The sequence below is a fragment of the Carlito syrichta genome, unplaced genomic scaffold (genome assembly GCF_000164805.1).
Source record: "Carlito syrichta isolate Samal-C Ts95f unplaced genomic scaffold, Tarsius_syrichta-2.0.1 Scaffold115728, whole genome shotgun sequence".
Classification (NCBI taxonomy): domain Eukaryota; kingdom Metazoa; phylum Chordata; class Mammalia; order Primates; family Tarsiidae; genus Carlito; species Carlito syrichta.
This window is the reverse complement of record NW_007059824.1, coordinates 613968-633874: the sequence shown is the minus strand read 5'-3', so window position 1 is coordinate 633874 and position 19907 is coordinate 613968. Positions and strand designations below refer to the sequence as shown.

General features: G+C 54.2%; 1 protein-coding gene across 1 annotated transcript in view; it reads right to left on the bottom strand.

The window, feature by feature from the left end:
* Positions 1-19907, bottom strand: part of TNS1 (tensin 1) — a 147114-nt gene that overhangs the window by 16561 nt on the left and 110646 nt on the right. Inside the window, exons 19-24 of the mRNA XM_008073717.2 lie at positions 18788-18863; positions 14378-14470; positions 13323-13346; positions 12824-12862; positions 4080-4278; positions 144-1213 (exon numbers count right to left, since the gene is read on the bottom strand). Coding sequence (XP_008071908.1) covers positions 144-1213; positions 4080-4278; positions 12824-12862; positions 13323-13346; positions 14378-14470; positions 18788-18863 — 1501 coding nt within the window. The remainder of the gene's footprint in view (positions 1-143; positions 1214-4079; positions 4279-12823; positions 12863-13322; positions 13347-14377; positions 14471-18787; positions 18864-19907) is intronic.

The following is a 19907-nucleotide window of genomic DNA, read 5'->3' as shown; positions in this document are numbered from 1 at the left end:
ATAGATAAGAAAACAGAGGCCCAGAAGTCAGATACACCCGAGGTCATCTGCCAAGAGAATGTCAGAACAGAGACCGGGACAAATATCCTTTGAACGTAATTTGCCAGCAGGAGAGGTGAAAACGGAAGGAGAGACAAACCCACCTGGCATGGAGTACTTGGAAAAGTCGGGTAGAGTGTGGGAGAAGGAGACGGTGCTGCCGCCACTGGGACTGGACATGCCACTGGCGACAGGTGAGGACACCTTCCCATTGATGGTGGCGTAGTTTGGGAGGCTGCCAGCTCGGTCTCCCACGGACATCCTCCGTTTCTCTGGCAAGGCTGGCGTTGGGCTCCCTTGCCGGAAGGCGGCTGAGTCCGGTGAAGGGGAGGTGGCGGGGCTGCTCAGGCCGGGGTAATAGGCGGGGGAGACGGGGAAGGAGGGCGTGGAAGGAGCCTGGTAGCCAGAGGCACTGCTCTGCCGGGACAGCGTGGGTCTCCGGTCCTCAGGGGTGGAGTAGCCACCATAGGCCACATGCCGGTCCAAGCTGGGGCTGCCAGGAACCACAGATCCAGATCCTCCCAGGTGACGGCCCAGGCTGGGGCTTCCAGGGCTGGCTACTGCATTGCCGTGGAGACCAGAAGCCAGGCTGCCTTGGTGGGCCCCAGGGTGCCGGCCTAGGCTGGGACTCCCCGGGGTGGTGGCCACATTACTGTGGAGGCTGGAAACCTGGTGAGCCCCTGCTGGGTGCCGGCCCAGGCTGGGGCTCCCTGGAGTGGTCACTGCACCGCTCTGGGGGCTGGAGACCATGTTACCATGGAAACCAGTGCCTGGCGGACCCATCACCTGACGATGGCTCAAACTGGGACTGCTGGGGGCTGCCATGCCGGGGTTGATGGCCCGCCGGCCGAAGCCAGGACTAGGGGGAGTGTTGGTACCCACTGTCCTGTGGCGTGCCTGAGGGCTCCCGGGCACCATGTGGATGCTGGCCACGCTGAACTGAGACCGGGCCTGGCTCTCTGGAGAGGAGCTGAGTTGATGAAGTGAGTAGTCGGGACTGCTGTAGCTGCTGCCCACAGTCGGGAGAGGGGAAGAGCTCTGGTAGATTCTCTGGGCCGAAGGGCTGGGCTGGCCCAGGCTGCCGGTGTGGAAGCCAGACTCCAACAAAGGCTGAGTGGGTGTCCGGGGACCCTGGTCGCTGCTCTCCCCGGATGGGAAACTCCCCACTGAAGTGCTAGGGAGAGACGGCAGGTTGAGATGTCAGCGACGGCATTGAACCAAGTGGGGGTTCTCAGCGGCACTCAGCCCCAACTCCAACCATTAGTAACAACAAGAACAGCTCCACTAGAATGCCAGGGCTTTTACTCATTATCCCATTGAAACATCAGAAGAAGAAACTGAGGCTCAGAGAGGTGAGCAGTAGGCTCTGGACCACACTGCTCAGAAAAGACCAAGGTTTCAACTCAGCTGTGTCTGATTCCAAAGCCCACGGATTCTCCACCGCACCAGGGTGACCACATCAAAGCCAAGAGGTCTCTCCTATCGAAACTGAGAGTGGCTGTCCTGTGGTAGCCTTCAGCACCACAGAAACCCTGACCGGAGTTTCCTGGCTCCTGTTCCCACTGGGAATTGCCCTACCTTGACTCAGTTTCCTCAGGTATGGTATCATCCTTAAACACTGAGTGCTAGAATTGGGCTCTCACTCCGAGTGGCTTCAAAAGAACAAGACAAAGAGTCATGGGGATATGTTTCAAATAAGGGAATTTCCACTCATTAGAAGGTCTGCTCTCCAGCCACTGGCTCTGGCCACCCATGGAGCAAGCTGCCTTGCATGGACACAAGGCTCTCATCAACAGGAGCACTTAAGCAGAGGCTGACAGATCTACTGGCCTGAATGCTGTGGAGAGAATTTCCTCTACTGGGAGGTTAGACTAAATGAGGTGAGAGGACTTTTCCAATTCTCAAACTCTAAAAAAATTCATTTCAGAGGGGACGATACCTGAGACAATAGCCACAGTCAAAGGTTCCCCTGTAAAGTGAAGTCCAAGTCCATGCAGAGTGAAATATGGGCGTACAACACTAGAATGCAACGGCCAGTGAGTTGGGCAATCTGGAATTTGCTTGTTAAAATTTTTCCATGTGGAAAATGAGTAGGAGGGGGCTGGTCCTTCCAGACCCAGACTTCTATCCATCTGCAATATGGCAGGAGAGACAGAGGCTATCAGGAAGCTTGCATTCACCAGCAGCTGCAGGGGAGCAGCAGACAGGCTGTGCACCAGAAGCCTCCAAGGCAGGGCCCTCACATAGCCAATGGGCCAGAGTCTGGAGCTGCAGGCGGAAGGAGGCTGGTGGCTGGCTGGCCGGGTCCCCTGAGTGATGTGAGATTTGGTGGGGGTATACTCTTGGGCCAGGCAAGAGCCAAGGGCGGGGAGAAGGGCAGGGGCCAGGCCAGGACAAAGTCTTCCTGGCATCCCAGAAGGGGCCACAGCAGAAGGCCGTTTCCTCGTGCAGAACAAACTGGATTCTGAGGATTGGGAGATAAAACCAGGGAGGGGGACGCTGAGATGTGGTTCTGGAAGATTCATGCCGAAGGAGAAACACTAGCTTCCTGGAAAGGGCCTGCACCACAGCAGAAGGAACTTGGGTAAGAAACAATGAACCACTTCCTACACCAGGGCTCACTGAATGTCAGCAACGAGTAGCCGGGCCGAGTTAGGAAAATCCCCCTTCCCTTGAAACAGGGAACCTGCCCTCTGCCAGTCAGACTGCCTGAGCAATGTGGCCTGCTGCCCGGTCAAGAGGTTGGGGGTAGGGGGAGTGAGGCGGACTTGGGGACGGGCAGATGCTTGGCGTGGAGTTTCAGAATTCTTTGAGTCCAGAGGAAAGCCTCTGGTCCTCAGCTCCCCCAGTCCCCCACCCAACTGGGAAAGGGTTCAAGGCTGAGCCAATGTAGGCTCCGCAGCAAACTTGGCTCATGGGCCTGGCTGAGAGTTTGCAAGCCCTGTGAGGCAGCAGGCTAGAAAGGGGAGAGGGCATGGGGAGGAAGGGATGGTCAGGGCCAACCCTCCCTCCCGGGGGTGAGTTCCTACGCTCGCAGGCTCACTGGGTGCTTCTCCCCTGCCTGCCTTGCCTGAGATAATGTCAGCCCCCCTTTCCTCCGTCACCTTCCTTCTCCATTCACAAGCCATCACCCCAGCACCCCAGCAAGAGCTTCTCTCTGCACCCCAAACACAGGGCCCTCCCTAGACCGGGCCTGTCAGCAGGGACCATCCACCCTCCCCTGCCCAACTCTGGACTCTCCTGTCTGTCCAACGCATTCAGACAGATGGATATCAGCTATACATCCACTGAAGCACCCCTCGCGGGCAGGCCACGTGCCTCAGCCCCACACTGCCACCACAGCCACACTCCCGTCTTCTCTCCCTTTGGGCTGTTCTTCTGGAATGCCCTCTCCCTCCTTCCTCACCCTTCAACGCCCTGCTCGTCCCTCTGGACCTCCCCCAAGTTCTTCCAGACCTCAGAAGTCCTCTCTGCATCCCTAGCCAGAAATAATGGCCCCTTGCTCTGAGCTCCAGGCCCTTCGATCACTTCTGGGCGTTGGGAATCTGACTCTCATCCTGTGGAGGGCAGGCGCCATAACGCAGGTCTGGGGCAAGTCAGCTGCGAGAACTTGAGCAAGCTGTTTCACCTCTGTGCCTCAGTTTTCTCTTCCGAAAAGAGGCAGCAATAATAGTGCATACCTCCTATAATTGCTGCGAGGATTAAATAACTGTACACAGTGCTTAGCAAAGTGCCTGGTACCTAGGAAGTACCCACAACATACGAGTCGTGACTGTCAGTAGATTTTCCCCTTGAGGGAAAGACTCCCTCACAGTCTTGGATGGGTAGGGTCGGAAACAACCTGGGAATTACAGCTCACTCTCCTGGGCCCCCACAGGAGCCAGCATCAGAGGGCACTCTCTCAACACACCCTAATGAAGTAAGGGTCACAATCTGGATGTGACTTCTGCCCATCTACACCCTGGGCAGATCCAAGAGGCTTCACCCATCCCGTCCCAGGCCTGGATTCTCACCCCCACCAGCTGCCCCTTGAGGCTTACCTGTCAGCACTGAGGATAGGGCTGCTTGTGGAGAGGGGGCTGGGAGAGACGAAGGAGCCCCCCAGGGCCCCGTTTCTCAGAGGTGTCTCATGACCATAGGCCTGGGCAGCCGGGGTGCTAAAGCTCTTGGGCTCAGGGTCCTGAGCTCGGGGCCCAGCCACCGCTGTCCGTGCCACAGACTCCACGTAGCTCCGGGGCTCTGGAAGGGGTAAGAGAACAGAGACTCTGAGCACAAAACCACAGGATGCAGTGCGGAGCCCACCCAACCTGTACGGGACCCTAGCCTCCCAGACTCCTGCCTGGGGGAAGGGAGCATGGAACAACCCAAAGGGACACAATGACCACCTGTCCTGGGGCTCCTGCCTGCCTGGACACACCCTCCACAGCAACCTTTAACCAAGGTCCTGTTGAGAGGAGCTTCCCAAAAATGGACCCCAGGCTCTATCTCTGCACTTGGCCATGGGGAAATCTTCCCGCAAGGACTAGGATGTTTGTCCACAGTTGGCAACCCCTTCTCATCAATGAATCTGTTACCTAGGCCCATCCAGATTCCTGGGCACTGCTCAAACCTGGGGCTCTGCAGTGGACCACACTCCAGCCCTTCCTTGTCCATATCTTGGGACAGCTCCACGGTTCACACAAGCTCCACCCCACGCCCAGAATCCAGAAACAGGCTTGCTCACCTAGCCCCTTCGCTGCCAAGACACACCCATCCCACTCTGCCTGACACACTCAGCATTCCTCCGGGGACTTACATCAGTGAGCCCCATTCTCTGTGGAACTAGACATTCCATCGCCCACCTCTGGCATTTCTGTAGCACTGAGCAGTCTACAGAGGACCTTTATGTCCTTTACCCTACCTTGTGCTCAAAATAGCCTAGGAGGATGGGTGGAGGGCAAGTGCCAGAAAGGTCATTGTACAGACAAGGACACTGAAGCCCGGCGAGAGAAACAACACAGCCGGGATCCCAACTGCCTGACTCTCCGATGGCCTCTGAGCACAGCCCCCCAGCTAACCCATATTAAGCAGGAAGAAGCAGGAGGGCACTCACGATTTCCCCAGGGACTCAATCCAGAAGGATGGCATTCCTACCACCTCCAAACCTGGCATTGTCCCTTTCTCACCCAAAGGGTGGCACCTGGCCTGGGCACAGACCCATACTCTGCCCACAACTAGGGCGTCTACTGAAACCGGCCTGAGAAACTGAAGAGCCAGAGTCTGTGCAGCCCCAGGGAGCCCAGACCCCTGGAACCCTTGCTGGCCAGGGCTGTGATGGTCACTGAGTTGAAGAAAAGCCCCCCCCGTACAGGTCCTTCATGGGTGAGAGGTCTGGGGTCCAACCAGCTTAAATGAAAACTCCTTCCCCTTAGCCCAAAGAAAACCTCAATTTGGAAGGAGCCTTGTCACCAAATATCATGGTGTGCTTCGGGCCTTCACTGCATTAGAGCACAGACACCAGGGCATGCTTCTGGGGTAACCCCTGGGCCTGACATTCTACACCCAGGCCAGAAGCCTCCCTAGACACTGGAAGAGGACACTCCTTCAACACAAGGCCCTCTACAGAGTGGGTCCTGGAGGCTGCTGCAGGGTCTGTGTGAGCGCCAGCCTGAGCCTACCAATCTGTCTTTTACTTCCACTCAGAACACCCCCACACCCCACATCAGTGACTGTAGACAAAGATGGGGAAACGTGTCCACAAAGGAGCCAGTGTGGATGGTCTGTTTTGGGTACCAGGCACAGGGTGTTACAGAAGCAGCCACCTTGGCACCCAAAGCTGGAATCCATGTGGGCAGAGCCAGCAAGGCCTCCTGGGACACCTCCCTCGACCAGCCCAGGCCAAACCACATTGAAGACACGGATGCTGTGCCATTCACACACAAGGACCTGCTGGAACTAGAGGACAGTGCAGGATCCTCTGACTAGGCCATGGCACTTTTTTTTGTAAAGACCTGATAGTAAATGCTTTAGGCTTGGTGAGTTAGGCTGTCTTTGTCACAACTACACAACTCTGTTTTAGCACAAATGTATACATAGACAATAGCTCGGTGAATGGGGATGGTTAGGACACAAATCAAACTTTCTTTACAGAAATAGTCGGTGGGTAGGATTTGACCAGCTGCCATAGTTTGCTGACTCCTGATCTAACCCGTCTGCCCAACCCAGAGAGGTAAGGCAATGTTCCCCAGAGCTCACAGCCAATCACTGGCTATGGATACTGGCACCATGGTCTTGAGGTTGCTGGCTCTGGGTGGCCTAGAGAGGGCCCAAAGACACCCAGGGCCAGCTCTACCCAGCACTCCAGCCCACTAGCCAAAGAAGACCCAACTCCATAGGGCTATTCATAATGATTAAAAGAGCAAACAGGCCAGGTGCAATGGCTCACACCTATAATCCTAGCACTTTGGGAGGCCGAGGTGAGAGGTCTGCCTGAGCCCAGAGATTTGAGATCAGCCTGGGCAACTTGGCAAGACCTCATCTCTACAATAAATCAAAAAAGTAGCCAGGCATGGTGGCGCATGCTTGTATTTCCAGCTACTTGGAGGGCTGAGGCAGAAGGATCACCTGACCAGCAGGTCGAGGCTGCAGTGGCTGTCAGAGTGCCACTGCACTCCAGCCAGGGTGACAAAGTGAGACTCTGACAAAAAAAGAGCAATTATGTGAGGAAAGTAGGATTTGGCGGATGTAAGTACCTTGCCCAGGTCACAGCTAGCAAGTGGCAGAGTAGGTTGAGGAACCCAGGCAGTCTGGCCCAGATCTGCCCTTACCCATTGCACCTATGCAAACAACCATCTGAAAATGGGAGAGCCGATAGTTTCAATGTGTGTCTTTAGTCTTGGGGAGCTGGGCGGTGGTGTAACCCAGCTTGGGAGAAGGGACCATCAGGGAGAGCTTCACCCACGTAAACAACACCCAAGACCTCACTTCCCTCCCATCCCTTGCTGCCCCGGGTGACCCTCTGAAAACTCTTCCTGGACCCTTCCAGGTGCTCCATGTGGCTTCACCAGGGTACACGCGGCACTCGGCATACCTTATCTCCCACCCAGGGATGGCAAGGAGGATCCACCACTTCCCGGCCGCCTGTGGGCTCCCAGACTGCCTGGCTGATCTGCGTTCCCAGCCCTTGTCCAACACCTGGCTCACAGTAGATGCCCCCTGGGCATCTGTCCCAGAAAGCAACAAATTCTCGGCCCTTATCCTCCAGCCCTATCCATACACAGGCACGTAATAAGTAAGACCTGAGAGGCACATGATCATTTTTCTCATTCCCTAGAGTTCAAGTTGAAACCTACATGGATGACACCATGAAGGCCTGTGCTCTTCTCCAGCCCGCTGACGTCCTCCTAATCCATCCTCTAACCTGACCTGTGTCCCTGGGGGCCAACTTTTACCTACTGCATCCCAGACACAGTTGACCCATGGCTACAAGTAGCTTTGGCCTTTGGTTGGTAGGGGAAACTGGCAGGAGATGAGGAGGAGGAAGAGGTTAAGGTGCCAGTGGTCACATCCCTCTACCCACCCTCTCCACCAGCTCTCCTTGTTCCTTCAAAAGCCTGGAGTGTGATGGCTCCCTACTCCTGCTAGGAAGCACACAGAGTGCTTTACCATCCTTTATTGTTCTTCCCAGCCCTTTTAACACCCCACTAAACTCTCCACACCTGGAATTCAAGACCAACATAGCAAGACCTCATTTCTATAAAAGATTTAAAAATTAGCCAAGCGTGGTAGTACATGCCTATAGTCTCAGCTATTTGGGAGGCTGAAGCAGAAGGATTACCAGAGCCCAGGAAGCTGCAGTGAGCCATGATTGCCCCACTGTACTCAACCTGGGTGAGAGTGAGACCCCGACTCAAAAAAACCCTCCAAAACTATGACTTCTTGGCAGCTCCATTAGGACAAGTCATCAGTTTCCCACTAGGTCCTGATCTACACACTGAGTAAGCAATTCACATTGCCTTATGCCTTGCTCCTTAAAAAAGTACAGATGGCTGGGCTCAGTGGCTCAGCCTATAATCCCAGCACTTTGGGAGGCTGAGGTGAGTGGATTGCCTGAGCCCGCGGGTTCAAGATCTGCCCAGGCAACTTGGAGAGACCTCATCTCTACTATAAATCAAAAAATTAGCTGGGCGTGGTCATGCACGCCTGTAGTTCCAGCTACGTGGAAGGCTGAGGCGGAAGGATCGCCAGAGTCCAGCAGGTCGAGGCTGTGGTGGCCAGGAGTGGCCATTGCACTCCAGTCTGGGTGACAGAGTGAGACTCCAACTCAAAAAAATAATAATGATAAAAAGTACAGGTACCCCCTTCTACCAACAGTGAAACTGAGAAAAGGCGAGCCACACTACCCCAGCCCATAGTTAGGACACAGTCAAGCCTGGGACCCATGGATGCTGACTCCCATCTGGCCTATCTCATTAGACAAGGTTGGGTACCTACTAACTGCCTCTGGCCTAAACACAGGAACCTGAGCTGAAGACTGGGAATCTGACGGTAAACCTGCAAAGAGGACCGACAGGAAAAGCCCTGAGATGGTTCCATAGGATGGCCAAGTTCTTAAGGCAGCCCCACTGGCCCCTTCCCCAGTCCCTTCAGCTCCTAAAATAACAGAACAGCAGGACTCTTACAGGACTAGGAGTCTGAACTTGGGGGTCAGGACCGCTTACCCAGGGAGAAGCAGCAGCATCCGTTCTCACCATGATGTCAGAAAATAGCCCTTGTGTGTTGGGTGACCAACCTAGCCAAGGCGACCCAGAGACACAATCCCTGCTGGGCCTGTCCTCACCTGGTCCCCACGTCTTTTCTCCTCTCCCACCACAGTCACTTCCTAGGCCAGCTTGTCTGCCTGCCAACTGCCACCCAGTCTGCTCCTCCAGTCCCAGATCAGGAGATGAGGCCCATCCATGCAATTCCGCTCTTCGTGAACCCAGAGCAGGAGGGCCCTTTGGAGTCATTTGAAGTTATTTGATTTCCTAAGTTCCTCCCCATAACTGTTTAAAACCAGTTTGGGGGACCCAAAATCAGCCTCCCCAAGCTCTAAGACTCAGATCTGTTGTCTATTCCTCACCTTTTTCTCTCCTCCCCACTTCAGAACAATATACTTAGACCCTTGTGGGCTCCCCCTCCCTTCCGTTCACTTACTAGAGCCTTTCTGGGACTCAGTTTCCTCATCTGTAAAGTGGAGATGAGAATGCCCACCTGCCCAGCTAGGATCAGGCGAGAAGAGACAGGAAAGTTCCTCCTAATGCTTTCTTGCCAGTCCCAGTCCCAGCGTTCAGAACCAGCCCCATGGCTGCCTGCCTGTGCCCTGGCTGCCCGTTCCTGCCTCCCTCCACTCCTCGCTTGCACCCTCTCTTCTGCCGTTTTCCCCCTCTCCTCCAATCATGGAGCAGCTGCACCCAGAGGCTATGGGAGTTGGGAAGGGCGGGAGAGGTGGGGCTGGGGAGGGTGCTACATGCAGAACATTCCAGGAGGCCAGACCCAGGCCAAGTGGCTGCTGGCCGTTGAGAGCAGCTGCAGCCCAAGGCTGACTTCGCCTCCTCCAGCTCTGTGCACTGTCAGCTCTTCATCCACACCCTGAAGTGCATTTTCTGCCTCCCAGAAAAGGCTCTTTGCCTGGAGGGAAGGGGCCCGCCCACCTTAAGTAACATGAAGACATGTGGGTGGGGGAGAAGGAAGGATCCGTGGAAGCCTCAGGGTCCCAGGTCCAGGAGTTCAAATGTTAGAATCCCCAAGCTTTTATTTATTTATTTATTTATTTTTGAGTCGGAGTCTCACTCTGTCCCCCAGGCTGGAGTGCAGTGGCACGCTGCTCCCGGCCACCGCAGCCTCGGCCTGCTGGGCTCAGGTGGTCCTTCCACTTCAGCCTTCCAAGTAGCTGGGACTACAGGTGCACACAACCACACCCAGCTAATTTTTCTTGATTTATCGTAGCGATGAGGTCCCACCAAATTGCACGGGTTGGTCTCAAACCCTTGGACTCAGACAATCTTCTCACCTCAGCCTCCCAAAGTGCTGGGATTAGAGGCATGAGCCACCGCACCCGGCCCCCAAAGAAATTAGATGGGGCCACATGTCCCTCCTAAGAGCCCCCATGACACCCTGTTCCTGCCCCTGTTCAGGCCTTGCATCTTATGTTGAAATGTCTGTTGGCATCTTTACATCCCCAGAGCCTGACACACTGCCTGGCACACAGTAGCCACAAAAAATATAAATGAATAAATGCAGCAATGAATGAGAGAATGAACGGACAGGGTCCCGGACAGAGCAGACATCTCTCACATTCTTCTTCTCCCCCAGCTGAATAATCTTGCTTCTAGTCATTTTACCTCACAGGCAACTCTTTCTGAATTTCCCATCAAAGTATCATCAAGAAAATCAAGCAGAGCTTTAGCGGGTCAGCAAAGGATGTATTTCAGTCTGACCCGGAGGATGGTCCATCAGAAAGGAATAAGGAACCAGCTGCAGCTGGGCTCGGTGGCTCAGCCTGTAATCCCACGCCTTTGGGAGGCTGAGGTGAGTGGATTGCCTGAGCCTGCGGGTTCGAGACCCACCTGGGCAACTTGGTGAGACATCATCTCTATAATAAAAATCAAAATGAGCCGGGCATGGTAGCGCACACCTCTAGTTCCAGCTACTTGGAAGGCTGAGGTGGATGGATCGTCGGAGCCCAGCAGGTCAAGGCTGCGGTGGCCGGGAGCGGCCACTGCACTCCAGTCTGGGCGACGGAGTGAGACTCCAAAAAAATAAAAAAGAAACCAGCTGCCCACAGCCCTGCTCCCTGCTCTGCTCCACCCCACTCTCCAGGCCACTGCCGCAATTCCGACTCCCACGCTGGAATCCCAGGGCATGGCTCCTGGAGGCAGGAGAAGGGCTTTGAAATGGCCACTTGACTAATGGACAAAAGACCAGCAACTCCAGTTGGCTGACTCTGATGCCTCCTAACTGTGACCTTGGGCAGATCCCCCGCCCCCACCCACCACGAGCTGCATATCTGTGACAAAGGGTGTGGCTGAGCTGATCCCTAACAACCTTGCCCTCCAAACGCTGTGGCTCGGGCTAGAGGACTCGGCACCCTGTAAGCTGAGAGTCATCTGTGAGGCACGATTGGCAGGTCTCAGTTCAGTTTTGTTGATACCCGCGCCTCTGAAGTCACCCCAAAGTGGGAGACAATCACCAGGGCCTGTCAGTCTGTGGGATACTTCACCCCTTGGACCTTCTTGCTAGAGAGTGTTTGAGATCCCAGCAGTCTTTTTGAGCCAGACAACATGAGGAGAGCTGAGAGCCTACTGCATGGCCTGCCCCCTGCGTGGGCTGGCATCTGAAACACCAGAACCTGCTAGCTCTGGCCACCAGCTTATTCTAAACTCCCCCTCCCAGCTCTACTGCCCTGTTGGGAACCAGTAGTCAAGCCTCCAGTCTGGGAGAAAGCCCTTCGCCAGGTATGAGGCTGCAGAAGAACAGGAGGGGTGCCGTTCCCAGCAGTCGGGAGGCTGCCGCGGCCCACCCATTCTAGACCTGTTGCTGGAACCTGCCTTGTTCTGCAGCCCCCAGGCAGCCTGATATTGTTGCCCAAGCTCTGGCTGGTTAGAAATGGGCAGATTCTACTAGGAAGGTTGAGGGGGAAGGATCGCCTGAGCCCAGCAGGTCAAGGCTGTGGTGGCCGTGAGCGTGCCACTGCGATCCAGCCTGGATGACAGAGTGAGACTTCAATCCCAAAAAAGAAAGAAAAAGAAATGGGGACACTGGTGCCCAGAACCACACACTGGCCTCCCAGCATATGGTTTGTTTCATCTGCTGCTTTGAGTCCTCAGCCCGGTTCTGTTCCTAGTGAATCCAAGGTCTTCTATCCAACTACGGCCCCTTTCTGTTTTTCCAGTACCCAATGCAGGGTTCATCTACCTCAGGGGTTCAACTGCAACCATAGACATGTCAGCTCTTTGTAACTGTTTTTCCAGTTATGCGCATGGGCGTCCTGATGCATTTTTGTAGGGGGTGAGTCCAGAGATTTCCTGAAATCCCCAAAGGTGCCCAAGATTCCAGGAAGACAGTCTTGGTACTTTCTGTGTTGATATGAAACCAGGCAGAGGCTTCAAGAGGGTAAATTGTAGCGCTAAAATGGTGTCTCTGAACCCAGAGCAATTTCCCCACAGAGGACACTGGCAATGTTGGAGACATTTTCGATGGTCATGAAATTTCGATAGTCATGTCATTTTCGATGGCCACTGGCATCTAGCAGATAAAGTCTAGGGACGTCCTAGGGATGTCACTAAACATCCTACAGGGCACAGTGCCATCCCCACAATAAAGAATTATTCAGGTTGAAATATCAGTGGTGTCGAGGTGGAGATTCCCTGTTCCAAGATACACATGTGCAGCATGCCCGGCAAAGGGGACACGAGTCCCTCCCAGTTTACCCCTGTGTGTGGCTGCATGCAAGGCAGGCTGGCACAAGTGACACTGGGAGAGGTTGAGGCAGGAGGGACGCTTTGTCAACAAGGAGGCACCATAGCAGCACCCGGACACAGGCTGTGCCTGAACCCATGCCCAGCCACCTCAAGCTCCCCAGTCAGGACTCAGGCGGTGCCCAGGGTGATATCTCATCGCCAGAGGTGGGGACAGGAAGGCTATGTGCTCAGTCACCTGAGACCAGGTCAGGAAAGAGAGCTGCCTGAGCCAGCCTCTTCAAGCTCCACCTAAAAAGCCATGTCCAGGCCCAGAGAGCAGAAGGCCACAGCAAGCCTGCACTTACCTTCAGAAAGCTTGACCGCCACCTTCCTCTCGTCTTCCTCTGAGGGAAGATGAGAAGAGAGGTGGGAAGAAGGAGAGGCAGGAAGCAGGGGCAGGTGATGAAAAGGAGAGGAAGAGTGAAAAGGAGAGAGAGAGAGAGAAACAGAGAGATTGATTAACAGGGATTATTTCTTGAGAAAGAGAATTTGCTGAGAAAAGAGACATGGAAAAGCTGGGGTGTGGCCAGGGCCCCAAGGGGAGGGCCGAGGTCCACTCTGCACAGGAGTTCAGGGCTCCAGGGCACTATTAGACCAGCCTGACCCCCTTGCAACCCGTGCCCAGGGCTGGCGTGGGCCGAGTCTCAAGCAGCAGTGTGGTGGCTGGTGAGAGACAGGCCCCAACCCCATCCAGCTAACTCCCGGGTGACTCATTGTCTCTGACCATGCGGACTCTCCCGATGGGAGGCTGTGCCCAGGCCATAGGTCTTTGTGGGTCACAAGGGCATGCCATTGCTCTCCTACCTGGCAGGATCAGTCTTCTGGTGACTAAGAAAAAAAAAGGAAAGTTGACCCCAAGAACCCCCACGCAGCCTTAAAACCAGAGTCTAGAGAGCACATTCTGGGCTCAGCCAGTTCCAAACTACCATTAAGAGCCCAAAGACGCCCACATAGGAAGGAGAGCAGCTGGGAAATGGAAGAAGGAAGTCAGAGTGTGAACCTCAGGTGGCATCACTCAAAGGAAGAAGACCTTCTCTGCCAGGCCCTCCAGTCACTGGGATGGGCTATCTGACCCCAGGGAGTCTGAGTGACAGTCCTCCTTCCCGCCTCAGCCTTCAGAGCTCCAGCTGCTGTCCTCAGCAGCAGGGTGAGAGATGGCCAGCTTCAGAGATGTGGACCAGAGGTTGAGCATAGGCCGGGGAGAGTCAGAAGCAGGGGAGTGGCAGGTCCTTCCACAGGCAGGGGGAGACCTGGGCTGAGAGCGAGAGGGCTGGGTCATGGCTGATGGTGGGCGGAGGGGGGAGAGAAACACTGCCGAGTCCTGGGTTTCTCAGGCAGGGTTTTGTGGGCCTGAAGAGGCAGACGGGGAGAACACCCCCAAATGCTAGTGGTCTGGTCTGTGATGTCTCATGATTCTCAGAGCAGAGTCAGCTGGGCAGCCAGTGGGGGCTCTGGCACAGAGCAGCAGGGAAGTGCTCTCTGGCTGTGTGTATGTATACATGTGGGTGTGCGTGTGTGTGTGTGTGTGTGTGTGTGTGTGCCTGAACACTGGAGACATTGGGGGAGCTGGGCTTCTGACAGAGAGCTGACCGACTCCAAAGACACTGAGACCAGGCTCCCAAGTCCCCCAGTCAGAGGAGGCTGGGAGTGGCCCAGACCCCAGAAGTCAATAGGCAGGAAGGCTGCAAAGAGACCTGTCACCCCCAACCCCACATAGAAAGCCCCCACTAAGGCCTGACCTCAGCATGGCAAAAAGCCAGCTGCCCACCAGACCCCAAGGCCTCAGTCCCTGCCCAGGACCGCAGAGGTCCTCCCACTGCTGGTCTTCCTCCTCCCCACCTCCCTTGTACCCCACTCACCGCCTGTGGGGTGCAACAGGATGTCCGCTGGGTTGTGGGGTTTCAAGCCCAGAGCAGACAGGGGTGTCTTGGCCAGACCCGGCGGGGACCGCACTGTACCGGGAAGAAGAGGGAAGACAGGAGGAGTGAGGGGTGGGGGAAGCAGGGCAGACATGCCACGGGAGGGCACGTCTTGGCAAGGGCTGAGCCATGGAGATGAGCCGAGGAACCAGTCCGAAGCCCCCGCGGCTTTGGCTCCACCGCCCTTTCCTGTCTCTGTGTCTCCACATCTCAGCAGTTCAAAGGATAAATGGACAGAGTCAGGAAGTGGCGCCCTTGTCCTGGACCTGGCCCCAGTCTCAAGAGAATCACTTCTACCCGGGGCCCTGGGCTTCTCGCTACTATCCCTTTATGTTGCCACGGCTAATAGCATACACGGGCCTCTAAAGCCATCTCGCACTTTCTCCATATTCTCTCTCATCTTGTCCTCTCCCTTTCCCAGCCCCCAACACACACACACACACACACACACACACGTCCTTTTAAACCACGCACTTGGATGGACTCCGGAGAACAAAATGGAGCCTGAGGATGGCACACCCTGCAAGGAGAGAGACAGAAGAGCGGATCACAGGCCAGAGCCAAGCTGGCCCTAAGACCTTGGGCCGGCCCTCGGCCAAGCATGTTCCTTGTGCATCCCGGAAGGCAAGAACCTCTCAGTGGGGGGATCTGTCCCCCCAAATGTCAGTGTCCTGGAAAGAGAAGACGCCCACAGTCTGTGGCCAAGAGCACCCACTCCTTGTGCAAAGCTCGGGCTCCTCCCAGGCCGCCCATCTGGGTTACAAGTGTCACATAACACACAAGGTCAGAAAGGGCTGTCGGGCTTTTTCCCATCCGCCAAGGACCTGGCCAGACACTGAGCTGATCTGCAGGGTGGTTGTTAGGTCCAGTCACGAGATATCTGGGCAGCAGCTGCCACGTCTCCTAATACACCTCTCAGGAGAAGTTAAAAACGAGCTCTGTGTCTCCTGTCAGCGATACTGGAAGCCTGTAGAGGCTGCAGCCCTTGGGACACACCCTGCCTGCCCAGTGGCCCAGACAGACTAGCTGTGGCCCGCGGATGCCCGGGACTTCACAACTCTCCTGGCCCCTCCTGCCTTTCCCAAAAGACAGTGAGACCCCAGAAATGAACAACAGTGAACACCGGGCACGGTGGCTCAAGCCTGTAATCCCAGTACTTTGGGAGGCCACAGCAAGAGGATTATTTGAGCTCAGGAATTTGAGACCAGCCTGGGCAACTTGGTGAGACCTCACCTCTACGATACATCAAAAAATTAGCCGGGCATGGTAGCACACACCTGTAGTTCTGGCTACTTAGAAGACTGAGGTGGAAGGATCACCTGAGCCCAGCGTGATGAGGCTGCAGTGGCTGTGAGTGTGCCACTGCACTCCAGCCTGGGTGAGGGAGTGCAACACTAACTCAAAAAATAAATAAGTAAATAAAAGAAAAAATACACTCTCTCCACGCAAGCAACATACACAGTTTGTGCAGAAGTAGGTGCATACCCTCCTGCACGCAGGAATGAAGATGTCACAGGGGCCTGGATGGGGGGGGACACCTCTGCATGCCACACTCATCCCGCCTTTAGATGTCCAAAGGGCAAATACGGCATGGGGACAAATGGGTACAAACATCACACCTCCAGGTACAGGCCTGCATGTCTGTCTTTCCTCCTCCTCACTTTACTTGCACACACACACACACACACACACACACACACACATCCTGTTTCTACCATCTCCACACCCTCCATCTCATAACATGGTGTGTTGCCCACAGACACTTATCAAGCCCTTATTAAAGTTTGTCAAACACCAGCATATGGACTTTGCAGCAACTTCGATGGACTGAGAGTCTATAATGCTCAGTGATCTATCCCAGAAACAAAGAACTGAGTACCACATGTTCTCACTCATAAACAGACCCTGAACATTTACCATAATACTATAAGAAAGGGATTGGCAGGATACTGCCAGGGTTGGCGGGGGGAGTGAGGGGGGAACAAAGCATCAATAAGGGTACCTGATCTCAAACCAGGCAAAGTGGAGACCAAAGGGAGGCCCACGCTTTACCTGTATGATGTCCACGTGTATACCTAACCCTGAATTGGACCACACACCTTTAAAATAAAATACAAAACAAATAAAAAATAAAGTGTGTCAAACGAATGGACAGTTGAATGTAGCTAAGTATGAAAAAATGGGCCTAGACTCAGAGACTACAGTTCAGAAAATAACCACAAAGTGGTCCCAGCCCACAAGTATGTGGTTTTGCCTCGTGGACACAGCAGAGGTACAGGTGGGCCCATGAAAGCAGGTGAAGGAGACAGAGGATGACAGAAGGTGGGGGGGGTTCTCTCTTGGTTTCCTCCCCTCTTCACCTCCAATTCTCGAATTCCTGGTCCCCACAGTTCCCCGCACAATCTGGCTCTTCTGCTGACGCAGATGAGTGGGTGGCACTGAGGCCGGGCAAGCCTTTTGCTTCCTGAGAGAAAAATTCCTTGCATTTCTCTCTCCGCCTTCTGTCTTCTCTCCCCAACCCTGTGGATTTCTGAATCCTCTGACTTTATCCTTCTCCCCCAGGCGCCCGTGGCTGGCCACAGGAAAGGAGAGAAGAAGGTAACACCCAATTCTAGCACAGCCTAGAAGGTTCCCACCCCAAAAAGGGTGATGTCCAACCCTCGGCTGTTTGGACCTGAAAGCAAATGGGCGCACATGTCAGGGTGGAAGGCTAAGGCCTGGGAGAGAGGTTCCACCAAGTCACAGGAGGCTGCAGAACCGGCTCTCGAGGAGCCTGTCTAGGTCTGCGGTGTCCAGCACAGCAGCCACGAGCCACATGTGGCCACAGAGCACGTGCAGGATGCCCGGTGTGAACCGATATGCCGAAGTATGAAACACACATCGGCTTTCATTGACTGAGCATGAGAAGGAACACAAAGCATCTCATTAACGTTTATATTGATTACATGTTGAAATGATAATATTTTAGGTTGGGGTTAAATACAACACATGTAAATTTCTTTCCTTCCTTCCCTCCTTTCTTTTTTTGAGTTGGAATCTCCCTCTGTCGCCCAGGCTAGAGTACAGTAGCAAATGCTCCCGGCCACCACAGCCTCGCCCTGCTGGGCTCAGGTGATCCTTCCTCTTCAGCCTTCCAAGTAGCCAGAACTACAGACGTGCGCTACCACGCCCGGCTAATTTTTTGATTTATTGTAGAGACAAGGTCTCACCACGTTGCCCAGGCTGGTCTCGAACCCACAGGCTCAGACAATCGTCTCACCTCGGTCTCTCACTTGAGCCACCGCGCCCGGTTTCAAATCAATTTCACCAGGCTCTTACTATATTTTTAAGAGATAAAATAGTTCAATATTTTCATGTTGACATGTATTTATTGAAATGATGATATTTTGGATTTAATAAAAATATTATTAAAATCAATTGCACCAGTTTCCCATTATGTTTTAAATTCCAAATGTGCTCACAATCTATTTCCACTGGGCAGCGCTGCTCCAGGGAGAGTCACAGTTTCCAGGGGCCGCCAGTCAGTTACTGCTTTAGCCTCTTCGTGTCCAAGAAAGCAGCCAACGAACTCTGCTGGCACTTGAGCCCCGTACTGTTGTCACATACCTCTCCAGTACAGGACGGCCAGCCCCCAGGGGAATGCACAGCCAGCTCCAGTTCTCCCTTCCTCAGCCACCCCTTCTCTCGCCAGCAAAATAGATAGCTTGGCCCAGGCCCAGACAACCTGATCCCTGAACACCACCAGTCTCTCCTCCTGTGCTGACCGGAGGCTGAATCCCTCACAGCCTGGTATTGCTCCATCAATTCCTTCCCCATAACCACCTCCTCCTGTTCCTCTTCTTGTCTCTGCTCCTATAAAAGGCACACTGTCCACTCCTGAGATCCTTTGGGTCTTGTCTTTGGGTGGACATGCCTCTGTCCTTTGGCTTTCCAGTGAGTGTTGGGGGCTGCAGATTAAATGCCCCTGGAGGCCAAGGATGGACAAGCTGGGAGCTCTGTCAGCCTAAGGGTTCTGGGCCCCTCTTTCCTTGGAGAAAGATAAATAGGTTGCCTAAAACGAAAGAGGTGCTTGGATGCAGACAGAAATGGGGTCAGAAACAAGGACAATGTCAAGTCACAAAGAGTCACATTAGGATGAGGTTCTTTTGAGTGTTGAGTGTAAAAAGACTCTGAACAAGACTCCACTGTCGGGCAGTTTAGATCCTAAGACGGGGGCTGTTGCACTCTTAGATGTGTGAGTGTGGACCCACCTGGCACAGTCTCCCCCACTCCCAAACCTGGGGCACGACAGTAAGGTTGCAAGGAGGGGCTGGAGGGGACACAGGGAAGACAAGCACAGGAAGTTCTTACCCCCACTGGGTGGTGGGCTGCTTGGGGCGGCTCCCTCCATCTCCTCGAAGGCCTCTTTGTAGCTGTGCAGGTGGGGCTGCAGGAGAACACAGGGTTAGCAAGTGGGGGTCCCTGAGCAAGAGGGGTTTTCCTCTGGGGCACGGGGACAGCAAATTAACTAGCCCATCAATCTCCTTGCCGGTCTGGCTGCTGCTTGGGGTAAGGGGAGAGGGGTTCTACCAGAAGATGTTCCCTAGTCACTTATATTCAGAATAGCCTGCTTTTTTCTTTTCTTTTCTTTCTTTCTTTCTTTTTTTTTTTTTTTTGAGTCAAGAGTCTTACTCTGTCACCCAGGCTGGAGGGCTGGACTGCAGTGGCATAATCATGGCTCACCACAGTTTCAACCTCCTGGGCTCAGGCGATACTTCCGCTTCAGCCTCCCAAGTAGCTGGGACTACAGGTACATGCACCACACCTGGCTAACTTATTTATTTATTTATTTATTTATTTTTAGTTAGAGTTTCACTCTGTCCCCCAGGTTGGAGTCCAATGACACGCTCATGGGCACCCCAGCATCAACCTGCTGGGTTCCAGCAATCCTTCCACCTCAGCCTTCCAAGTAGTCGGAACTACAGGTGCGCACTCACCAAGTTGCCCGGGCTGATCTCAAACCCGCAGGCTAAGGCAATCCACTTGCCTCAGCCTCCCATAGTGCTGGGATTCACTCCAGTCTGGATGACGGAGTCAGACTCCAACTCAAAACAAACAAAACAAAAACAAAAACAAGCAAGCCAAAAAAAGGCCGAACCACCAAGTCTGGTCATTTTTTGGTTTCTGTAGAGACAAGATCTTATGTTACCTAGGCCGTTCTTGAACTCCTGGGTTCAAGCAACCCTCCTGCCTCAGCCTCCCAAGATTTCTGGGATTACAAGCATGAGTCACCATGCCTGAATTTTATAGGACTGTACCCCTTAATGTGGCCCATATACCACCTGCATCCCAGTCTTCCAGGGTACACATTTAAAATGCAGAGTCCTGGGCCCTGTCCCAGATCTACTATGCTGGGATCCCTGGCGGTGGATTTGGGAACCTACAGCTTTAAAAAACTCCTCTGAGATTGTCATGCACACTGAAATTTGAG